Here is a 25,145-nt window from a genome sequence, read left to right on the forward strand (position 1 = left end):
GGGCAGGGCCTTGGAGAAGCGGGCAGGGCAAGAGCTGAGACAGGTGGCTTGGGGGTCTCTGAAAATTTTTAAATTGGGGGTCCTCTGGTTGCAAAAGTTTGAGAACCACTGGACTAGATGACCTCTTGAGGTCCCTTCCATTTCTGCATTTCTATGATTCTATAATGGATGTACCATTTTTGACTTGAACTGGTATGTAGTACGTGGTCTGGTATGTAGAACTGTTATCCCTAGAGTTCTTTTAAACTTGTTATACAGCCAGACACATAATGATGTGGAAGGGGGAAATCTGCCGTTCCGTTTGATGCAAACACACCATTATACATTGTCAAACTAACACAATCCCAATGCCTTTGTCAGGTGTTTTCTGTCATGAGCACCAACATACCTCATCATTTGTTAACTTCAGGAATATGTCTCCCAGGATTCCTGGACGTGGCCAGCTCAGCACCCTCTCTTGCAGTGTGTGAAGTAAGTCTACATGCTGCTGGACCAGGTATCGTAAAGAACTAGGGAAGAAACTAAAGAGGGAAGATAACAGATATGATTGCACAAAGAGTATAGAAATTCATCTAGAAAAAGAGTCAGATTCCTAGGCTTTGGGAACCCCCAGATTCTGCTCACATTCATGGGCCAGCAGTTTAAAATTTTCTGGGATTGCTTTACAAGGTATTATTAATCATTGTTATTATGGTAGAGCCTACAGACCAATGATGAATGGTGCCCCATTGTGTGAGGCGCTGTACAAATACAGAGTTGTAGGCAGTCCCTGCACCAAAGAGCTTGGAATCTAGTGTTTTATGGTTCCAGTTCACATGGTTTTGCACTCATTGGGCCTAATGCTGCATTGCCTCGTGCAACCGACTCTGCTCAACAGGGCATGAACCTATACAGCTAAAAGCATGAGCCATTATCGCTTGAGTTAGAGGACTTGGGCCCCACTCCTGAAACCACATATGGAAGTAGGATGGGACTCATAAACCTTGCCTCATTCACTGTGCACTGTTACTGTCTCGTAATGAGAGCTCGTGAAAACTTCCATCCTGTGAGAAATTCCAATATATTTACAACTGTTTTCATCCCAAATCAGGATGAAGATGCAAAATACTTAAATATTTTGCTGAATGGAAACATCAAAAACCTTTCAGTTTAGAAATATCAAAATGTTTTGGTTTGTTGAACCAAACTGAATCTGTGTGATGGGAGTTGTAGTTTGGATGCCTCATACCTCTGATTTCTTCTATGGGCTGGGCTGCCTCCTCAGACTGTCTCCCAGAATGCTCCTATGTCAAGGGACTCCCACAATGCATCAAAACAATTTAACCAGAGAAGAGACCACGGTGTATTGTGGGAGATGTAGTCTCGTCAGGGAGCCCATAGAGGAGAACGAGGTCATGAGGTACCTGAACTACAATTCCTATGAGTCACTGTGGCAGCTCAGGTGGACACAGATTAGGTTCAAAATGACCTGAAACAAAACATTTCCATTTAATTCAACAAACTGAAATGTTTAGATTCAGGACAATCTAACCCAAAACAAAATAGATAGTTGATTTACCTGACAGAACATAGAAAAATTTCAGCAAAATCTAAATTTTCCCATAGAAGATTTCAATTGTACAGAAACAGTATTTTCCATCAAAAATTGTTTTGATGGAAAATTACCAACTAGCTCCAAAGGCTGAGTGGGGGGCAGAGAAGGTATGATATTGTATTGTATGTTATGATAAAAAAGCATGTAATCATGTCATTAAAGTCTGTAATGCGGTATGTACATGGAAAACATGCCAAGCTTATCATTATATTATTAATATACAGTGAGGACATGGGCAGAGATAGTTTTGAAGCATGTGGCCATGAGGAATATGCAGAGATTCTGAAAAGAGGAAAAGGTAAAAGAATCACCAGAAAAATGGGGAGGAAACAGATATGAGACACAGGAGGCGGAAAGAAGAATGACAAGAGACAGACAGACAGGGGAAATGCCTGTTAGCCATGTATGATACTGAATAATATATGTTATATTCAATTATAATGGGACAGCAGTCACCGGTCCATAGTTAATGTTAAAACCAGCAACTTCCAGTGGCAGAGGGAGAGGTATAGACCAGGGGTAGGCAACCTATGGCACAGGTGCCGAAGACGGCACGCGAGCTGATTTTCAGTGGCACTCACACTGCCTGGGTCCTGGCCACCAGTCTGGGGGGCTCTGCATTTTAATTTAATTTTAAATGAAGCTTCTGAAACATTTTCAAACCTTATTTACTTTACATATAACAATTGTTTAGTTATATATTATTGACTTATAAAAAGAGACCTTCTAAAAAGATTAAAATGCATTACTGGCACGCAAAACCATAAATTAGAGTGAATAAATGAAGACTCGGCACACCACTTTTGAAAGGTTGCCGACCCCTGGTATAGATGGTGAGTCAAGATTGGAGGGCTTTGTTCTCAGGTCTCAAATAGTGGGTGCTCGGGAAGACAGGAGGGAGGAGAGCAGGATGAGTGGAGAGGGGGGGTTAAATGATGTGAGTCAAAGGGCATGGAGAGGGGACTAGAGGAGGCAAGAAACGTTTGGAAATAAGGCATAATATTTTAACAGGGAAGGGACTCTTAGAACAATTTACCAACAGTCATGGTGGATTCTATCACTGACCATTTTAATATCAAGATTGGATGTTTTTTAAAGGATCTGCTCTAGGGATTATTTTGGGGAAGTTCTCTGGCCTGTGTTATACAGGAGGTCAGACTAAATGATCACAGTGGTCCCTTCTAGCCTTGGAGTCTATGAATTGATGAAAGTAGAAAGGCAGGAAAAGGCAGACTCTTTTACTCATGTTAAAAATTTTAAACACCTAAAGCTTTCTGGCTATAAAATCATTAGGCACTTAAAGGTTTCAAAGTAGCTAAGATAAAGTTCCCAAAAGATTTGGGGGAAAAAAAGAACTCTGAATGTTGAAAAGGCCCTTTTATAAAAGCCAGCGTGGCAGTTATGATACCTTCTCTCCTTGGTGTTCCTCTTCATGTCTGAGCCTTGCAATGTGGCTTTGATCTTCAGGATCAGGGACAGGTTGATGACATATTTCCTCTCGGACTCGAGCAGCTCCAAAGCAATGCTCTGTCTTTTGGCTTCAACAAAAAGTTTGATTTAAAAGAACATGTTAAAAGCTGCATGCTTGTGTTTGACTGGAGAGTTGGAAGGGAAAGACTGAGGAAGACTGAAGAAGCTTCCTCTTTTCATGTAATTTTCCTCACAAATATCAAGTGCTAGCCCTGATTCTGCAAAGTGCTCCACACAGGATCAGGACCACAGTCTATTTACAAAGGAAGACTGAAAACAAGCATGTCTCTCCCCTCAAACTCCAGTGTTTCTGAAAGATCAGTTTTTTTAGAAATCGTAAACAGAAAATTCACATCAAATTTGCTACTAAATTGCTGCATCCCTAGTAATTATACTACCCTTTAAATCAAATTCACTGTTCCAATGAGTCAGGGCCAGATCCTTAGCCTGTTTGCACCACTTAGAGCTGCCCTAGCAGAGAAGTTGGGATTTCCTTTGGCGTGGAAGAACCCACAGTTGACACCAGAACTGTCTACGCCACCTCTAGCTCTAAGCGGCTGTTACCAGCCAACATCATAAGCTAGAGCAGCCCCGAGGCAGCTCTAATGTATGACGGGCTGAATTAGCCCCTGGCTGCCCCAAGGACTGCAGTTGTTCCCTGGACTTGCCTTGTGAATGCCACTCAAAACAATTCACCAATGAAGAGAGTCCAGCCCAAAAGTGAGTATAATGGGGGTACTGGCTCTTTAAGATTGATTTGGGGAGTTTCTAGCATATTCACTGGATTTAGGGGTGTGGCAAGAAAAAACAGCCACTGAGAAAGCAGAAGTGATTTCAGGGAGGAAGCAGAGCCAGACTGCTGCTGTTCAGGGCCTGCGACTGAAGCCTGTTCTTGCAGCCCAGAGGAACTGTTGGGGTTAGTACTCCTGGGCCTGCTAAGAACTGTAGGGCTCTGAAACAAAGCATGCTGGGAAGGATACACAGCATATATAATGAGCTTCCTCCCACAGAAGAGGCATAGACTTTGAGGGAATGGGATTAGGAAGAATAGCCTCTTCTAGCAGAGATGGAGAAGCAAAATTATTTGCTTCTTTGTGCTTTGCCATAGATGCTTTGTGACCTCGGAGCAAGATCAGGCAAAAGGAACAATCCCAGGGACAGGAAGTTTCTGTCCTTTGCCAAAGATATTAAGAACTGAGGAGCCATGCTACAAGGAGGGTAAGGTTTTTTGTTCTTTTTAAAGGACTCCACAGGTGTGGCCTGCTGTGAACTATAGGCTGTCCCAGGGAAAATTATGTGCAATTGTAAAAGGACCTTTTAAAATGGAAATGGTCAGGCAACCTTCTCTATAAAGGGCACGATAAATACACTCTCTGTAATCTAACCAACACAGAATTGCATCAGTCTGTCTGGAGCCCCTCAACAACACAGCACGGCCTTTCTAATTCCTGTTACTACAGGCCTGAGAGCCCCATGGTCTCAGGCAGCTCCCTCCACACTGAGGCAGGGCTTTGCATTCATCCTTCTCTTAGGGGCTATCCATCGATGGGGCAGTTACAGGCAGAGTTGTGCTAATAATGGATTATTCGATTTGCTGGCAATTCTGGAAAAAAACAAAAATCTTTTTGGGTCAAACAAAACATTTTGTTTCAATATCAAGCCTTCCTGTAACATTTTTCATCGTTTAATAAAATTAAAGGAAGTCTCTAAAAGGAAATTCATTTCAAACCAAAACACTGAAATGGTTTGTTTTGAAAATGTCAAATTTTGGAAACATTTGGAATTCCTATGGACTGAAACAGTTCAGCCAAACCAACGTGAATTCTCAAGACACAGTGGTGTTGCCACATCTGCATTTTTTTGCCAAAAAAAGTTTTGGCTGAAAATTTTACCCACCTCATCATCATGATGGCAAATCCAAATTAGCAGCATAAAAGGGACAAGAATGTCAATGAGACAAGGTGGGTGACGTAATATCTTTTATTGATCCAATTTAATGTCAGTGTCACTCAGTAGCTGTCAGAATCCTGGTGAACAGATTTTATGTCTGAAAACACCCTTTGCTGGTGGTTCTGAAAAGAAATTGGGGGGGGGGTTCTGGTTCATGGGAAAATTAGAAGAAAATTGGTTTTGTTCCCCTAACTCAACTTTTGGCATGCCAACATTTCTTGCAAATGGGAAATCCAGCATTTCAGCTAGCTCTCCTCTGAAACCTAAAACAAGTTTACAACTTAAACTACTCGTGGGTCCCGTTGCTAACTTATTTGCTTCCAGACTAGAACTGATGGCCTCTAGAATCCCAAAGCCTCCATGCTTTTTAGCCACAGCTGCTGCTTTATTCTTACCAGTGAAAGAAGTTTCACATAAGACATTGTCCACTGAGGTGTATCTGCTTTGGCCTGTTTCCTTCATTCTGTCTGGGTGCTCCTTAGAAATATATTCATCACCCCACTCTTTACTGTCCTTGGGCTGCTTCCACACAGTCGATGTGGGGTGGCCCTTTGGCTGAATGTCAGCTGGCAAGGAAGGCTTGAGGCTTTCTTCTGTCTCTGGATTTGCACTGCTCCTGCCTAGAAACCACAAGCTGCTGTCAGAACTTCGCAATCTTTGTAAACAGTCTGCATGAAAAACTGCTATGTATAATAATTACAAAGCACGTCCCCTCCAAAATGATAGGGATGCTGTTCAGCACCCCTAATAGACAGTTTACGATGGATTTACTTTTCCATAAGGATGAAGCCCAAGTTCCCTTGCCTGTAGGGGCAATTTGAACCTGCAAAAATGACACCTGACTTCTTGTTGCCTAAAGAATGCTTTGCAGTTGCAAGTTAGAGCACTGGTTTGCACTAGCAATCATGTACCAGTTCAAATATTCAGATTTGCACCACCAATTCAAATGCAACTGCAAAAATGCAACTGCAAATTCCACTCACAAGATGAATGCCACTCTTTTGAAAATCTCTTCCTAAAAGCATGCAGTACAGCAAAGACAGCACTGTGAAGAAATCACTGTTGTAACTGTGCAAACGAGGAGAACAGATAGGAGGGGTGGAAAACAGGCAAAAAAGTCCCTAAATATAGGGGTCACTAGTGGATTCTCCACAATGTGCCTGACTTGTCTTGAGGGGTCCTTGTCACCCTTATCTATCCCTTTAATTGGTGTAAACGAAAGGATCCACAGTAAGGTGGTACGAGCCAGTAAAAACGGCATACAAGTAAAAAGTGGCCGCCTGTACCAGCCCATACTGCTGACTTTAAAGCCCCCTTTCCCCCTCTGGCTGCCAATGGGGGGTGGGGGGGCAGCGGCCAGAGCTCTGGGCCTTTTAAATCACCACTGGTGACATGGGCGGGCTGGCTGGGGGACCCTGACCCCCCCCAGCGTCGCCCCTTCTGCCCAAGGCCCTGCCCCTTCTGAGGGGCAAAGCTGTCACTTCCCCGTGCTGGTAAAAGAGAAATTTTACTTTTCACCCCTGTCTGATGGTCAGAATGGTGGCAGGGGTGGGGATTGGAAATCAGGACTCCCAGTTTCCCATTGGGCTAGGTGCTTAGGATTGCAAATTCAAAACTGGCTTCTCGTTTGTTTCCTCAATTTTGGAGTCCCCAGGTTGAGAAACCTATGACTTGATTTTTCCAAGGGTGCTGCGCATCCAGAACTCCTGCTCACTCCCACAGGAACTGCCAGTCCTCAGCACTTATAAAAATCAGACCCCTCCCAAATTTTCAAACTTGGGTACTTAAAATTAGGCACCAAATAAGCAGTCAAAATGGGAAGCCAGCTTTTGAAAATGTAGGCCTCTATATTCTTTAGTTCAGGGGTGGCCAACCTGGGGGGCCGGAGCCACATGCGGCTCTTCAGAAGTTAATTTGTGGTTCCTTGTATAGGCACCAACTCCGGGGCTGGAGCTGCAAGTGCCAACTTTCCAATGGGCCATGGGGGTTTCACGGCTCAACCCCTGGCTCTGCCACAGGCCCTGCCCCCCACTCCACCCCTTCCCACCTCCTCCCCTGAACCTGCCATGCCCTTGTTCCCCCCTTTCCCCCCAGAGAGCCTCCTGCATGCCATGAAACAGCTGTTCAGGAGGTGCAGGGGGAGAGGGGGAGACGCTGATCGGTGGGGCTGCCAGTGAGCGAGAGTAACTGGGAGTGGGGGGCAGGGAGCTAATGTGGGGCGGGGGGGCTGACGTATTACTGTGTCTCTTTGGCAATGTACATTGGTAAATTCTGGCTCCTTCTCAGGCTCAGGCTGGCCTCCCTTGCCTTAGTTCATCTGTGAAATGGGTAAAATGATGTCTACCCACTCACAGGGATTTGAGGACATTTCATTAATGTGGGAGAAGTACTCTGAGATGCTTGATGAACAGTGTAATGTAAATGGAGAGAATTATTATAATTACAGCATAAATACCAGATCTTGAGCTGGTATCAATTGATGCAGCTCTGTTGACTTTCATGGAGCTATGCCATTCTGCACCATCTGACGACCTGGCCCTCCAAATTTAATAAATCATGAAGAAGAGATGGGGGAAGGGGAATTATGCTCACTGGGCTGCAAGGGCATTAATGAAAACTCTTTGCTCTTGGGTTCTCATAGAAAATGTGGCTAATTTCCCCCGACTTTTTTAAGAGGACCAAAATGAAAAAAAACATCCAGAGTTGTAAAATGCTTCTGGTGACTAATGTAAATTTGCACTGGAAATTTTGGTGTGTTCTAGCAAAAAACACAGAGAGAAAGAAAACTACATTATTCTTGCAGAGATTCTTTTATCACACATCAAAATCTACCAGGAGTTCAGCTAGACTGCTATGCTAATTGATTTTGAAGTGTTCGTTTTTCCAGAGCAAAACTCAGCATTAGCTGGAAAAAAATCTATAAATTTACCATTCCATTTTGTCAGGATTCCTCTAAAGAAGCTGGTTGGTGAACCCTGGAGGAGGTTTTAAAAGGTCAGTATTCACCTACCAGTGCCTGACACTACTTTCACATTTCCTTCTCCAGCTGCCATGGATCTGGTATCGGAGACTGTGGAAGAATGAAGGAAAGCTATGTAAGATGTTAATATAGCTAGACGTGAGCAGGTGTTTGTGTAGCAGGTTTCTTCTTGAAAGGTGTAGTCAGACCATACAAAAGGAAAGTTTAAATTTTTAATTCTTTAATATTAGCCTGTGGAATTCCTCTTTTAGGTCTTCTACTGAGAGAGAGCCATTTAAACTCTTGATTTCATTACCAGCTGGGTCATAAGAACATAAGATAAGAATGGCCATACTGGGTCAGACCAATGGTCCATCTAGCCCGATATCCTGTCTTCTGATAGTGGCCATTGCCAGATGCTTCAGAGGGAATGAACAAAACAGGACAATTTATTGTGAATAGAAAGTAATGGAGAAAACAGCAAACTCTTTGACATTTTAATTTTGAAGTTTTCTGAGCAGTTTTTGCCATTTTAATTTTAAATTTGACATTTTAATTTTAATTTTGAAGTTTTCTGAGCAGGTCAGTTTGGGGATTTTTTTTTTTATCCCTAACTACCAGTTTTAGTAAGGAGAATATAACCCAGAAGTTTGGTCTGCAGAAGGTGACCATGGAAGCAATGGGTTCTGATAGCAAAACAGAACTGTTTAATATTTCTTTGGTACTTGTCTTCAAAGTTAAGGATGTGCTTACATGCTTTTCTGAATCGGGGCCTAAATGAAACCCAGGTTTAATCCAGTCCAAGAACTCTCAACAGCTATCAAAGAATTCATGGCATTCCTAGCACCCAGGCCTTCCAATGCAAACTAGTTTCTCCCCATGGCCAGTCCAAACACTACCAGTGCCCTTCACCCCAAATACATCCAAACTTCATACATCAAACTCTCTCAAACCAGCGCCTGGATATCCTCCCTTAATCCAGCCAAGTTAGTGTGTGTACACAAAGATGTTGACAAATACTGGTATCTGCAATGCATATCTCATCTTATCCCTTGAAAGCTTACTACGAGGAGTATTTTTCAGAGGAAAGGAAAGGAATCCTTGCTTCATTCTCCCTCACTCATACCTCTCTCATAGGTTGCATGGTGCAAAAGACTTGTAAAATCTTCATTAATCAGTACAGGTTCCGGGAGATTTATCGATCGGAACGGACTGCCTTGTAGAGGAGTAGGCACCGTTTGTGACCCGTGTTCATCTTTTTGTGCTCTTCTGTGAAAATAAAGAGGCAACTGGAAAGCACAATACTACAGAGCAAACTTTTAGCTTAAACTGTCATCATGGCAAACTTCAATACAAATACGAGTGCTCATACAAACCCAGGACAACTGAGGAGGCACTCCGAGCCCAGCACCTGGGCTTGCCTGAGGAAGTTGCTTTGGATACAGTCACTAACATGACTCTGGGAGCACCTTCTCCTGGCTGCAGGACAGTGTTATGCGAGATATGTTCTTAATATTTAGCCAAGTAACTAAGGGCTGGGTGCACAAAAGGAGTTAGGTGTTGGGCTGTGTCCACCACCTAGAAAATCACTGAAGAGTCACAAAGGGGATGTTATTAGTGTGGCCTGGAAAATGAGCCCCCAGGTGTCCCACATAGTGCAGCTAGGCACCAATGGGCTTTGGGTGCACACAATTCACATCAGAAATTGCAGCTGTAACTGCATGAGCGAGGAAAGTAGCTAACACCAGCTGCTTTGCGTTGCCTTATCAGAGCAGCTGTTTTGCAAAGTGGCAGACAATCACGTGGCAACATTCTGGGGCTTTTGGCATTGCACCAGCAACGTGCACCCAGCTCTCTCTCTGGCCGTCTGGCAGCTCAGCCAACAGGGGAAAAGGAGGAGGAAGCGGATGATGAATGCAGAGACAATCCCCCACAGCAGGATGCACGTGCCATGGGCTCGCTTTGCTGCGGAACAAGTGCAAGGTGTGCAATGGTCCACACGAGAGACAAGCTATTCAGAACCCTTGCAAGGAGTTGCAATGGATAAGGAGAATTTCACACAGGAAACGCAATGTACCTACCTGGCAGGCTGCAATCTCTACTGACTTAGGGTCCAACAGACTTTTCCTATTCTATCCTACATAGGTTCTTATACCACACTCAACACTATACTATTTGAGCACCTTCAAGTTGTGCATTCAGTGATGTGGCTAACATCCATTAGGAGTCTCATCGCTGGATGGGTATCAGTCTGCTGTTACCATCGGCACACAGCAGCTTCCGAATGCTGTCAGCAGGAGGGCTAGTAACTATAATAACAACATGCCCCCAGCAGACAGCACCAGCAGCAAGTTGTCCCAGGTGCTACAGATTCCCCATGGGTTACCTCCATAGCAGCCAGCTTAAGGAGTGAGGGGACCAGCAAGCATCCCATTCTGTCAGTGTACAGGTCAGCTGTCACCTCAACCACCTCGTCACAGAGATTCTGGCACAGTACCCACATGCACTGCATGAGTCGTATGTCCTTGGATTGCCTTGCCTGGCAGAGGAAGCTGCATGGTGGCAGGATACAGGTAAGTAGCAGTTACACACACTGCTATTGTCTGCAATACTCCTAAGGATCCGTCTTTTGTAATATTGTCCGTGGTATTTTCAAAAGAGGCTGCGTGACTTAAGAGCATACTTGCCATTGACTTTAGAGGGATTGTATAATTCTGTATGCCAGTGACTTCCAATGGAACTACATAATATGGTACCCCATTGACTTCCAATGGAACCTGTGCTCTTTTGAAAGCACTTTTGAAAAGTTTACCCTACATTTTTAAACAGTTCTACATTTTTCAGTAAAACCTTAGTTGAGGTTTACCTTGAAGTTACTCAAGTCACTTTTCACTTACTCTGTTGAATCAACAATGAGGACGTTAAAGCTGTTAATCATTTCTCTGGTGTGTTGGATAGTAGATCGGGGTCGGCAACCTTTCAGAAGTGCTGTGCCGAGTCTTCATTTATTCACGCTAATTTAAGGTTTCATGTGCTAGTAATATATTTTTACATTTTTAGAAGGTCTCTTTCTGTATGTATAATATATAACTAAACTATTGTATGTAAAGTAAATAAGGTTTTAAAAATGTTTAAGAAGCTTCATTTAAAATTAAATTAAAATGCAGAGCCCCCGGACCAGTGGCCAGGACCCAGGCAGTCTGAGTGCCACTGAAAATCAGCATGTGTGCCACCTTCAGCACCCATGCCTTAGGTTGCCTACCCCTGACATAGAACATCTCATCTGAAATGCCTGATGTGCCCCTAGAGGCCAGCATCTTCTGTACAGGGAATACAGATGTCTCCAGACATGAAGAAATGAAGCTAGTCTGCACTAATGGAGGCCACTGCTAATTAACAATGAGCACTTCAGGACACTCTAGATTTAGTTCCTTACTTAGTTTTCACTTTCCGGGATTCCCTACGTTTCTCTTGTTGCAGCTGTTCAATTTTCTGTTGCATTTCCTCTTGCTTGGCACTGATCACTTCAATCTTCGACTTGGCATCACTGAGCTCCTCCTAAAACCCAGAATAAATTCAAACATCGCTTAGAAAGTTTAGATACTAATGCTCCCTGGTCGTGATGCCCGGAATGATACTATGCTCATAATTAGAAATTACTGGAATAAAACTATTGGTCAGATGATTCTCTTGCAGTTACAGCATGTATCATGTACATGCTGTGGTTTTGGACACGTATCCATGTATTATCCAACATGTATTGGAAATCTCTGCCATGACCTCCGTTACTGGAGTATGTTTGGGCTCCTTAACCAGCATGAGAAAGGAAGCTCTTGAAAGGCAGAGAGAGACAGAGTCAAAGGGCCTCATTCAAAGCCCATTAAAGTCAATGGAATGACCCCCAATGATACAGAGAGCAGCTGGTCGTGCTCTCATGCAGTCCGCATCCCACAATGGGGTCACTCACATGTAAGTATATGCAGGATTGGGACCTTAGTTTGCTTTTTTATTTTTAAATTATCTGTTTAACCTTTTTCCCATATGACTTTATATGGGTGGGAGGAGCTAGCGCTGGTGCTGCAGAGCTGGGGGAAATCCATCACCAGGCAGTTAAGCTGTCTCCCCCCCTGCTGTGCCTGCCAGAGAGGTGCAAAGCCTCTAGAATGGGGGCCAGGATCTGCCCCAAGGCTGGAGTTTCAGTGTTGCTCAGGTGTTTCTCTCCCACTGAAATCAATGGGCCCAACTTTCTGAATGACTTTAGCCCACCCTTAGAGGGTTTTATCTGAGTTCCTTTTTCTACATGTTCTGTTTCTCTCTCATGAAAGCAGACAGGATCTGTTCAAGCTTCAATATGACTCTATAGCAGTGGTTCTCAAACTTTTGTACAGGTGACCCCTTTCACAAAGCAAGCCTCTGTGTGACCCCCCACACACACACACGCTTATACATTAAAAACACTTGTTTAAATATTTAACACCGTTATAAATGCTGGAGGCAAAGCAGGGCTTGGGTTGGAAGCTGACAGCTCATGACCTCCCTGTAATAACCTCATGACGCCCTGAGGGATACCGACCCCCAGTTTGAGAACCCCTGCTCTGTAGCAATGCCCTTCAGCGACGACCTACAAAACCCCTGCTCTCAGGCACTGGCTGTGTAGTAGTTCTGTGATGAGGGACATATGTATACACGTTATCAAGACTCATTTTCACTTGTGACTTATGATATGACGAGACTGGCTCTGGGTCTCTACAGTTGAGTCCAGCCAGTTCATTAATCCAATGTGATAAGTAGCCTCACCCAGAATATGGGTTCCAAATAGTTCATTTTCTCTGTTTTAGTTTAACTCATTTCTGGGCTTGGCCTGTAGCTGGGTGCTCTTCTATGCTGTTCAGAACAGGGGAGGGTGTTGTGGCATATTTAAAAACTGGTTAAAATTGTAGGCTTGCATTTTAAATGACAAGGGGTTTTTCTAGTCTTGCTTGCAGCCTAGGGGACTTTGTAGGGCTGTGTGAAATCTGAGCCTAGCAACAATCAGTCTGCAGCCAGATAGCCAAAGTGGGTTGAGTTGTCCTCTCTGTGGTAGGGAGCAGCCTGCTTAGTCTCTCTCTGTTTTGGGGTTCTTGTTTTGTTGTTCTCAATTCTAAGAATTAAAGTCATGTTACACTGCAGTCTTCTAGCAAGGACACTTGTTTTTATCAGAGACCTCTGTGAGCATGCACTGAATGTAACAGGTGTCTGAGGAACGTAGCAGGTGGGAATAGCTCCTACCTTGAAAGAGTTCAGCGAATTCTTCATCTCTGACACTTTCTCTTCCATTGTGCAATGGCAGCTCTTAACCTTCTCCTCCAGAGCATACTCTCCATGCTGAATTCTTGAAAGTTCCTGCATTGCTTCAGTGAAACCAGTTTTTAGTTCAGAGGCCAGTGCCTGCAACTAAAAGGAACCAGAAACAATGTGAATCCAAGCCCTCCGAACATGCTGTTCATAGCAGTGTCCCTTAAGTTCATCAGATCCTCAATTTGGCATGAGGACACAAGGGCTTATGTAACCAACTCATTGCGGTGCTCTATCCTCATCTAAGGGTGCCCAGGCCACAGGGGTTGATGAGCCTGTTACTTGGCTTGGCTAATTGACCTAAATCGTTTTTAGCTCAGGCAGTAGCAGCTAATTCCTTTAGAGCCAGAAGTTCTCAGGTTCAATTCCTTCTCAAACTACAGTCTGTTCACCTCTGAAAGGAGGGAAAAGCTAGTCTAAGGGGGAAGATGGCCTGGATATTAAGGACAGTAAATGGCCCCTAACATATTTGCATAACAAAACAGTCAAAAGTTAGCAGTCAACAAATTAAACCATTCTTGAGCAAGACCCTCCTCAGATCACAAGGCACCAACTCTCCTCAGGCAGGCTTAACGCTGATTTCTAAAATGGAGAGTTTCCCTTGCTCCTCGAGGGTCAGTCATGCCTTCTCCCTCTGTAGGAGAAGTGGGGAGCACCTGTCCTACATCAGGGGGAGCTCCTGGCACACACGCTGATTGTGGTTTGTATTGCAGTAGTACCTACAGTTCCTGGCTCCATTGGGAGAGTGTGACCGAAAGCACCCCTGAATTCACACCCTACATACCATTGTAATAATCTTTGTACAAAATATGCCTTGTGAAGTATCATCTGAAAACTAATAACTCTGGTCAATAATATATTGGTGAAATGTCTGTAGCAACATTATATATAAAGTTATGAAATCCACCTGTATGATATTAGCACATGTTCAAAACCACACAGCCCTGCCTAGGCAACGTCTGTTAAGGAGGCCTGTTCCAAACAAAGGAATGTGTGTCTACTTTAGTTTCCATAAAAGTAGTAAATAGGGTCCTCGAGACGACAGAGGGAGGAAATGGCAGGGGACAAAGCAAATTTGCATTTCAGCAAACCCAGGTGAGAAGAAATAACATGGATCCTTTTTCATCACCAGACTCCTTGTCGCTTCCTTTACTGTTTGCATAAACGTTGCTTTGAAGGCTAATCTTCAGAAGAATCCATTTCAACGGTTCACTGGACTATGAGAGAAGGGCAGAGAACCCCAAGTTCTTTCACCTGAGAAGACACAAGCACCAGCACCTTTGGGCCTCTGGGAGAGAGCCTGACCAAGGAGAGTCAGTCACCATCTTGCTGGAAGACTGTAGGTGAGAAAGGCCATCTTGAGCAAAAGCCTTGAACCAAAACTTGCTAGATTAAGTTTTAGACGTGTGTTTTAGCTTTTAGTTGCTGGTAACCACTTCTAACTTCATCGCTTATATTTGAATTCACTTAAAACCATCTTATTTTGTTAATAAACTTGTTTTTGTTTTTTTTTTAATCTAAACCAATCCAGTAATGTGTTTAAACTGAACTGTTTGGTAACTCCAGTTTAACTAGCAAACTGTTGCTTATTGTATAGGAGTAACTTAACTTTAATATCTGAACTGTCCAGGAGAGGGCTTGACAGTGCAGAACACACATTTTTGGGGTCACCCTCCAATAATAACCAAGGCTGGTGGAAGCCAGAGTCTGACTAGTGTGTTGCTGACAGGCTGCTGGACCAGGGCAATGGTTATACACAGACACTCAAGGTGTAGCCTACGTGGTGGCAGGCTGTTTGTGAGTGGCCCAGACTGGGAGCTACAACAGCAAAGCATTGTGAGACACCCAGGGTTACAGGGCAGGTGGTGACACAACCCCTCACTGATCAGGATTGCACCCCAGAATGTGATAGTGATGTAGTCAAAGAAGGATTTGTACAAAGCTTGTTATTTTAACTGAGGTTTGTATTTCAATCACCAGCATAACGCTTTTAAGTGATTCTCAGGTGTGGTGGGTGGGTGGGAACAGTCAAAAGAAAGGTTACAGCTTTATTGTTTTCTGTTTATTTCAGAAAAGGAAAATAGAACAAAAGTAAAGCGTAAACGTGAGTGACAGTGAAGCAACTACCAAGTGGGAGCTGGTCGGGCTGAGAATGAGCAGAAAGACAACGAATGTGGGCACCAAATATGAGCAGAAAATGGGAAGCAGAGATGAGAGCCAAGGAAAGGGGGGCAGAAAGGTAGCAGCACGAAGCTGAAAGAGATGGAAGCCCAAGAAAAGGAAAGACTGCCGGCCTGGAGCATAAGGGACAGGCGGGGCAGATTCCACCATCCCCAGCTACTGCCTCCATCCAAGGAACACCCAGCTGGGTAAGTCGTGCCCTGCATGCAAGGAAACAGACTGTACTGAAGAACACCTAATCACTTTTGAAAGGCTAAGTGAACTACATACAGTTCCAGAGGACAGGCCAGTCCTCATACTGATTGCACAACTCCTGGGTAAAGCTTTACATGTGTTTAATGAAATGCTGACTGGAGAAGCTTTGATATATCCTGAATTTTAAAAAGCTGTCTTGCAAAGGTTTCAAATTACCCCTGAGGTGTACAGGTTGAAATTTAGAAATCTCAGTGCTGGAATGAGTCATAATGAGTGCCTATAAAATGTGTGACCTAATGAGAAATGCAATATGGGATACGTCTTTAAATCCTCTACAGGAAGTTGCCATCCTTTGATAAGAAACTTCTTATTCTTTTCTCTCTCCATAGATCTGAGTGCTGTGGTGCTAAGCAAAGTGCTTGTCTTGAGCTGAATCCTTCAAACTGGGAACAGGAGGCCTGGTAGTTCTAAGGGTATCCAGGGGATAAGGGGCTGGATGCTGCAGGGAACACTCCAAGGACTCGGGTTGGTGTGTGCCTATTGCTACTGGTACACAGAGACCGAGAACTGACGAGGCCTGGAGGGCAGAGCTTGTGTTGCCAGAGATTGGTGGTTTCTGGGAGCTGTTTCACAGCAAGCACAGATAAGTCTTCCTTATGCTAAGGGCCAGTGAGTGCATCACAACCCTAGGTACCCCCGGACAGCGTCTGTTCCAAATCTACCGTTAATTCCATCCATCATCTCTATTCAATCCCTGGACATGCACTTCCAGAGTTATTTGGGAAGGGGAAAAAAGCAGAATGAAATAGGAATTTCCACAGGATTACAGTAGTGCCCCCTTTGTCTGCCTCAATCGTGATGAATACATTAATAGGGGCCAACCGACAACTCTCCAACAGCACCTACTATAACAAACTCAAAGACAACCCCACACCACAGTTTACCCAATTTAAGGATGATATCAAATCCTTCTCCAGATAAACAAGGGAACCCAAGCAGACCCATTATATCTGGCCACAGCACTCTTATTGAAGCAAGATCGGGACTCATAGACGCTGTCCTCAAACCAGTCCTCACACAAAGCTTCCTCCAGGACACAACGTACTTTCTCAACAAGCTTTGCAACATCAACTACCTCCCTCAGAACACCCTTCTTGTCACCAGGGATGTCACCTTCCTATACATCAACATCCCTCACAAAGACAGCATAGCTGCCTGCCTCAAATATTTACAAGATGGTGGACAACCCTCAGATCTCCACCCCAAACACATTGACACACACATCCATTTCATCCTCACCCATAACAATTTTACATTCAACAACAAACGCTTTGTCCAAACCATGGAAACAGCCAAGGGTACTATGATGGCTTCCCAATATCTCAGCCTCTTCGTGGCACCTTGAAGAATTTCTGGACAAATGCACCATGAAATCAATGATATACCTGAGATACATTGATGACATTTTCATCATCTGGACAGATGACTTCAGCTCCCTAATGGATTTCCACCACAACTTCAACAATCACCATGCTTCTATTAAACTCTCTCTGGAAAACTCCCACACCAGCATCCACTTCCTGGACACCATGAAGAACTTCAACAATGGAACTCCTACAGGCAACTGTATACAAGAAGCCCACAGATCACCACATCTACTTCGTAGATCTAGTAACCACCTCAAACACACCAAGAAATCTGTTATCTACAGCCAGGCACTGAGATACTACAGAATATGCTCTGAGGAGAAAATCCAGGATACACATCTTAACACACTCAGAATTGCCTGCTCCAAACAAGGACACTCCACCAGAGAAGTAGATAACATTATGGAACAGGCCACCCAAATACCCCGAGAAAACCTGTTTCAATACAGAAATAAAACCCACTCTGTCTGCAAACCATTAGTTGTCACGTCCACCCCATACTGCAACCCATATGGGATAGCATCAAACAGCTACAACACATACTCGATGGGGACCCCATCCTGAAAAAAACTTTCCTGAACCACCTCTTCTGGCCTTCAAACAACCCCCCAACTTCTCCAAGGTCGTCATCAGAAGCAAGCTCCCCACAGACCAGGACACACCAACTCAAAGCAGCACCAGACCTTGCCAGAACAGCAGATGCAAAACCTGCAGACATATCTCCACTGCTGTGATGATCAACACCCCCCACAAGATACCTTTCAAGATCCATGGGTCCTACACATATCTATCACTAAATGTCCCGATAGTAACTATGTGTGGGAAACCAGACCATCACTAGGCTCTCCAATGAACTCATAGGAAAAAGATAAAAGACAAAAACACCATATCACCTGTGGGTAAACACTTTTCACAACACCATCAATCTATATCTGATCTATCTGTCCTCGTCCTCAAAAGAAACTCGCAGAACACTTTCAAAAGATGAGCCTGGGAGTTTAAATTCGTAACTTTGCTAGACACTAAAAATCATGAACTGCTTTCCCCCTGCTTTCCTTTCCTCCCACTGACTGGAGGGGTGTTAATGGGTCACATCACCTGGAATGGTCCCTTGAAATGTGTGTTTGTTTTTCATAAGTAATCTGTTCAAATCTTGTATTTATCAGTGACACCTTGAGTTAGTTTCCCAGACCTGAAGAAGAGCTCTGTTTCGTTCGAAAGCTTCTCTCTCTCACCGACAGACGGTGGTCCAATAAAAGAGATTACCTTGCCTCTCTAATATCCTGGGGCCAACATGGCTGCAACAGCACTGTGTACCACACAGGGTATTATTAACTATACTCTTTGGAAACAATTCATACAAGAAACTAGGCCTTCTCCCAACTACATAATTATTAATTACTATTATTTATTATTATTTTAGTTGCCTCACCAGGCCTCAGCCAAACATCATTGTGTGTCCTACCCTCTTATGCTGTTGTCTGAAGTTATAAATAAATGACTCATTACTCAGCGCATGGTTCTCATCTCGTTAATGAGCCCGTATGCAAATTGTAATTTCACAGAAATATTACAGCCAGGACTTTCCACAAATCCTAAGCATCTGGGCAATTTCAGTTAATTTTCCCACTTATCCCCACTGGAACGGCCCGATGCCTTGTCCTATCATGGACTAGCTTACATTTATTGAGTCTTACATCTATTGATGACGGTGTCTCTACTGGCAGAGATTAGTACCCCTTCTGGTCCTAGAGTTATACACCAAATCCTCAGCTGGTGTAAATCAGTGTAACTCTGTTGACTTCCAGGACTTGAAATCAGTGGGGCTATGCTGCTTTACAAAAGCTGAGGCTCTGGCCCTAGAACTGTTACTAGCAGCACAGGGAGGGAAGGATAGTAGTGGCAAAGAGGGGGAAAGTGGTGGGGTAAGAGCAACCGTGGGGGATGGAAGTGTTGAAACTATACTATAAGTAGTCTGCATTTTAAAACTATTCCCCACAACCTGTACATGTTTTTTATTTTAAACTGCAGTTAAAATGAGGCCTCACTGCAATTTGAAGAAAGTTACATGATAGAGCTGGGAACTTTATACTAAATGATTAACACGGACCCAGATCTTTGGCCATAGACAAGGAGCACAGAGTGCAGCTCAGGAAGGGAAGGAGCAACCCACTTACTGAAGCAATGTGCTTGAGTGTTCAGCAGCTGTCTCCCGTTTTGCACTCAAGTGTGGGCACCCAAATGATGGGATGGTGACATCTAATTACTTGGCTAAGATCACAAATCAATCATCTAATTTGCAACTGGCTGTGAGCAAAGAGGTCAGATGAAAGCACCTTTCAGAAGAACGGCCAGTTCATAACATGTGTCCATGCAATGTGCACATCTGCCTTTATTTTTCCTTTGTATGAATTTTGGTTGTAAAGACTACTAATCTGTTCTTTCATTCTTTAAACTTGGAATTATTCAGGGCATATTGCTTGTCTTTACCTGAGAAATCTGTGTTGCAGGGTTACTCACTGGCACATTTTCAGTTTCTCCTGTGGGAATAAAGAACTGCAGTCAATTAAAATGACTTATTATGATTGCTATAAATAACTGGAGCAGAGTGCTGTGCCATCCTCTGCAGATGCAAATCTCTTTTCAGGACTTAGTCCTGTCCTGGGAGATGTGGAGACCACACAGTTTGCAAAATCAGCTGCTGTTATAACATGGGAATGGCCAGACTGGATAAGACCAGAGGTCCATTTAGTACAGTATCCAGTCTCTCACAATAGCCAGGTCTGGATACTTCATATGAAGCTGCAGGAAACCCCTAGTACACAATTATGACTCCTGCCCACTAAGAGAACCTTCCTAACCACCATCAGTTAGTAGCTGGTGTATGCCCTGAAGCATTATGGTTTAGATCCTTCCTAAAGTTTTTTTTTTCTAAATCCTATCTGTGTTCCCATTATCCATATAAATTTTTCAATCCTTCTTTAGCATCCTTCCTAGCTCTTGGCTTTTGTTATGTTTTGTGGCAATGAGTTCCACAGATTAATTGTGTTGTGGGTTTTTTTAAAAAGTATTTCTTTTTATTAGCTTCAAATGTGCTGGTTTCAGTTTAATTGAATTCCCCCTTGCTCTTGTATTATGTGACAGGGTTTAAAATTTTCAAAAACACTTGTGATTTAGAAACATAAATCCCATTTTCAAAAGTGACTTAGATGCCTAGGTGATTTACTCTAGGGCTGGTTGAAAATTTTTCATTGACACTGTTCTTTGATGGAAAATTGGGTTTTGGTTTAAATGATTTTTTTCAAAAAGTGTCTCATTTCTGCCGAAAAATGATTTTTCCACTGAAGGCCTTGCATGATGAAGGAAGGCATTTTGGACACTTGAATGGTAAGAAGCAGGGATTATTTGCCCACATTAGCAAGGGATGGAGAGGAATATTATAAGATTTGTGCCAGAAGTTTATCTCAGAAGATGGCACCCAAACCATCTGCCCAGTTAGTTAACATCCATAGCATGGGACCCATGAATCTTGTGTGTATTGATTTTCTGTCCTTAGAACCTGAGAACAAAGGGAACACTAACATATTAGTGGTAATAGATCATTTCACTTGATATGCACAAGCGTTCCCCAATGTGCTACCCTCTGTAGCCAAGATATTATGGGACAAGTACTTTGGCCTGCCAGAATCCACTCTGATCGGGGGCGTGACTTTGAAAGTAGACTTATCAGAGAAATATTACAAATAATTTGGGATCAAACGTGGGACCTCTTGCTCTTAATGCATGAGCCTCTGCTACCTGAGCTAAAAAACACCTCTGTCAGCCAAGCCTGTAGCAGGCTCATCAGTTTCCTGCTGGCCTAGCCACTCCTAGAGGGGGACAGAGTGACACGTTGAGCAGACATAGCTTACTTGTATCTGTTACACCTTGTAAAATTGCCAGTTACCCACCACAGTCCCTGGTAAATTGTTCCAAAGGTTAGTTACCCTCACTGTAAAAAAAATTTATGCTGTAGTTCCAGTCTGAATGTATCTACTTTCAACTTCCAGACATTGGATCTTCTTATACCTTTGTCAGCTAGAGTGAAGAGCCCATTATTCAATATTTGTTGAACCCAAAGTCAGTGGGGGTCTTTCCATTGGCTTCAGTGGGTGTGGATCAGGATCACTTCTATTAAGTGCTGACTCTACATCAGATTCTGTAGCCTGCTCCTGGGCAGGGGCATACAGGGAAGGGCTCCGGACACCCTCCCCCAAACCATTGCATTGTTCAGAGCAGAGCTCCTCTTTAGGCTATCCAGCTGAAATCCCCACTTACCACTGGAAATTCGCCGCACGCATCGGGTCCAGAACATAGGGACAGAGCTGGGGAAAGTTAGATTGTTGGACTACCTTCTCATTTTCTGCTGTGACACCAAATGAATCTCAGCAGTCTGTGGGGGATATCAACGAATTGAAGGCTTCCTGGAGTAAATTTCCATTTCAGCTGGGACTGAGTGCACAGGCCTAATTTAGTAAAACTAATTTAAAAAATTAACCCCATTGTTCATCTGCTTAATTTAATTTACCTGTGGAGATACAGTCCAGAATCTGGAGGAGAAAATACAAATGTATTCCGCTCTCATTTATGCCCTTCCTCTGAAATCCTTTTGCACCATCGGAATTTGACCCTTTCTGAGAAAGGTCAGAGACTGTAGGACCAAAGCCTGGCTCTTGTCCACTGCTCAAACTTACACACTGATACCACAGCTGAATCAATATTTACTTAAATACTTTAGCTTTTTCTAATGCTTTTTCTACCTGTCACCCTAAAAGATCCGAAGCCTTTAGCTTCAGCAGTTACTTCACCAGCACAGAAATGCAGCCACCTCTGAAGTGGCGAGTGGCAGCTCCTCCACAGCGCACAGCATCATCACACAACAGTTTAGGATGGAAAATAAAGAACACTGTATCCAAACGAAGCTGCAAGAAGAGTTCAGGCAAGCCAGTGAAAGCTGAAGTCCTGAACCTGCAACCACTTAAGCATGTGCTTACCTGGACGTACAAGAGAAGTCCTGTTGACTTCAAGGGACTACCCATATGTATAAAGCTAAGTATATACTGAAGCAATTGCAGGATTGGGGCATAAATTAGAATTTGGTCACAGAACATTGAAGTTAACATCAACCCTCTTGTAAAAATTGACTGGAGATCGTCAAGGGCTCAAGACCTTATGTCTCTTGGGAAAGACGTCACCTCCAACAGCAGGATGTCCCTGTAGGCCATGATGCTGTAGTCCTGCTTTAGCATTGGTTTTGACTCCAAATACAATGTCTCTCAAATAAATAAACTAAAAACAAACAGTTTAAATGGGTTCTCTTCTAAATTCCAAAGTTATGGAGTAAGGACCTACCCTTGCGTGTATCTCTGCACAGAACTGAAATATACAGGAGTCTTGCAAGTGAAAGAACTGTATGATCTAACCCCAACTTTTCCAAAACACACTGTTGTTCGTTTCCATTCACCCCATCCCCACAGGGTTTTAACAGCATATTGGTAGGTATAAGGAATGAATGAATGAGGCCCTAATTCTGCAAGGGCCTTAAGTACATGCTTTATTTTAAGCAGCCAGTGCTTAAAGTTAGGCGTGTATTTAAGCATCCTGTAGAACTGGGGCCCAAGATCTATGTGATCTAAAGTGCTTTCATTCATAAAATCAGCTTTTCCCCAGGTGAGTAACTCACAATTCATTGTCAGATTTTCAAAGTGAAAATATTGGCAATACAAAGAATGTGACCGATGAGGTCTCCTTTGAACTCCTAATTTCTGTATGGAAATACTTTTTAAAATATGTCCTACATTGGTTATTAGTGTTTACTTTTCAATAATTTGGCAAAGTAATAGAATAGTTTTACCTCCTACCCGCCTGTTCCTTTTTTTCACAGATTAGAGTAAAACATTTTTGGTTTCTAAATGAAATGAGTGGGATTTTCCAAAGCACTCAGGCCCGAATCCTCAAAGGTATTTAGGTTCCTAACTCCTATTGAAATACATGGAAATTAGGTGGCTAAATACCTCTGAGGGATCTGGGCCTCAGCATTGGTCTGAAGTCAGCTGTAGATTTACCACTGACTACAGAAGGAGCAGCATCAGAGCAGTGCTGCGAGCTTTTGAAACTCTTTTTCCAGAAGGGGACTCTTACAGAGCTGGGTTGTGTTTTCCAAAGGGGTGATTTCTCTTGCTGGAGAAGGCTTTCTGTTTTAGTTCACCTCTATCAAAGAGTGTACTTTACCTTCTTGTTTGTTTGAATCCATGGCTGTGCAATGCTGCTCGTCCTCCCTAGGGAGTTCTGGCTCTGGCCTCACTTCAGAGGGCTTTTACTGTGCACTGAAAACATCCCATGCTTTGGAATAACTAGCATGTGAGTTCAATGAGGAGTCGGATGAGCCAAGCCCTGTTTTCAGAAAAAGTATAAGGGGGTTATTGTGCTAGATCTTGAGGCAGATACTCAGAACAAACACTGAAGGACAGAGAACAAGTTGAACTCAGATGTCCCAGGAGGGACTACAGAGATGTGGTGACAGCACAAAACCCCTCTTCCTTTAGTCTTTCATAAACCCCACGTTCCCAGGACCAGGTGCTGGCAAAGAAGAGGTGGGTGGGTAGGTTTCCATCTGCTTTCCCCTTTAGACTCTTGCCTACCCAAGGAGAGAGGCCTCATGGCTTGTTAAACTCTGAGGCAAAACAACCTGGTTTTAAGCATTTGTTGAGCACTTACAGAAATGCATTGATTAAAGCATATGCCCCTCTCCGCATTCTACTGCCATTCGTCTGCTGAACACTTCATAAGCCTGACTATGGGCCAAGTTATTCACTCAAGAGATGCTCATTGTGCAGGGTTTGACTGGTCTCACCGCTGCTTAATGCTGTCCAGTCCCCCTGACTTTCAGAGGCGATGGGCACCTGGAGCTCTCCTTGAGATTACTGGGTGGTGTTGGTATGCAGCACCCCTGAAAATCAGGCCCAAAGAGCATGACTACCTTTCCAGCTCTCACACAGAGAGCACAAGCAGCCCTCCCCAGCCTCCCCCAGCACAGGCACTTATCTCTACCCCTTTACAATCCCCTCGGAGCATAATCTTCTCCTCGCTAAGGACCTCCGGGTTTCACTGGAGGGATCCAGTCATTCCAAATCCCAGATGGCTACAAAGTTGTACATGTTATAACTCACACCAGAAATAACCACCTACTCCTCATACACCTTAAACTCCCCAAGGGCTAGATTATAACCCTCTTTGGTCCTAACCAACATAAAAACACAGAGCAGAATCAGAGCAGCTAGGCTGTGAAATGCTCACACCAAGCTTTGGGAAATGCTCAGTAACTACTCGTACTTAGGCCATGTCTACGCTACCACGGTAAGTCAACCTAAGTTATGCAACTCCAGCTATGTGAATAACATAGCTGGAGTTGACGTACCTTAGGTTGAGTTACCGGAGGGTCTACACCGCGAGGGGTCAATGGGAGAAACTCTCTTTATTCTTCTCGTCAGGGATAGAGTACAGGGGTCAATTGGAGACTGATCTGCTGTCGATTTAGTGGGTCTTCACTAGACCTGCTAAATCTCAGTGCGTCCATCCCGGCCATGGCTACTCTACGAACTTTGATGGAAGCTAGTTACTTCGACATAAAGCCGCTGCATGTAGTATATTGCTTGTGCACATGCATACTTGTCGCCTTGCATCAGCGCTGCACCAGGCGTGCTGGTGTTGAGGCATAGTGAAGTGCACCATGGGTAGGGATTCCAGTGTGCAACCCGCCACCATCTAGTCCACTTTTTGGAAAGTTTTGGCAATGCATGGCAGGGCAGAAACAAGTCGCAGAGGGATGACTGGGAGCAAGGGGTCAACTTTGCAGCATGCAACTGTCTCCATCCCACAATGTCATCTATATCCCGTACTTCTTGCGCCTTTTTAAAAAAAAACACAAAAACGCATGGCCATCCTTGCTGCCCACCATCTCTGACAGATGCACGGAGCCTGCACACGGTGCTGCACT

The 25,145-nt window shown here is 43.8% G+C and overlaps 1 protein-coding gene across 1 annotated transcript in view; it reads right to left on the minus strand.

Annotated features, from left to right (window-relative positions):
* The window catches only part of ARHGEF33 (Rho guanine nucleotide exchange factor 33), a 34,821-nt gene extending 11,050 nt beyond the window's left edge, over positions 1-23,771 (minus strand). Inside the window, exons 1-9 of the mRNA XM_030558136.1 lie at positions 23,381-23,771; positions 19,601-19,650; positions 13,242-13,406; positions 11,410-11,531; positions 9,100-9,242; positions 8,025-8,084; positions 5,410-5,634; positions 3,003-3,132; positions 389-521 (exon numbers count right to left, since the gene is read on the minus strand). Coding sequence (XP_030413996.1) covers positions 389-521; positions 3,003-3,132; positions 5,410-5,634; positions 8,025-8,084; positions 9,100-9,242; positions 11,410-11,531; positions 13,242-13,406; positions 19,601-19,650; positions 23,381-23,402 — 1,050 coding nt within the window. The 5' untranslated portion in view covers positions 23,403-23,771. The remainder of the gene's footprint in view (positions 1-388; positions 522-3,002; positions 3,133-5,409; positions 5,635-8,024; positions 8,085-9,099; positions 9,243-11,409; positions 11,532-13,241; positions 13,407-19,600; positions 19,651-23,380) is intronic.
* Positions 23,772-25,145: the final 1,374 nt, after the last annotated feature.

This window comes from Gopherus evgoodei, chromosome 3 (genome assembly GCF_007399415.2).
Source record: "Gopherus evgoodei ecotype Sinaloan lineage chromosome 3, rGopEvg1_v1.p, whole genome shotgun sequence".
Lineage (NCBI taxonomy): Eukaryota > Metazoa > Chordata > Testudines > Testudinidae > Gopherus > Gopherus evgoodei.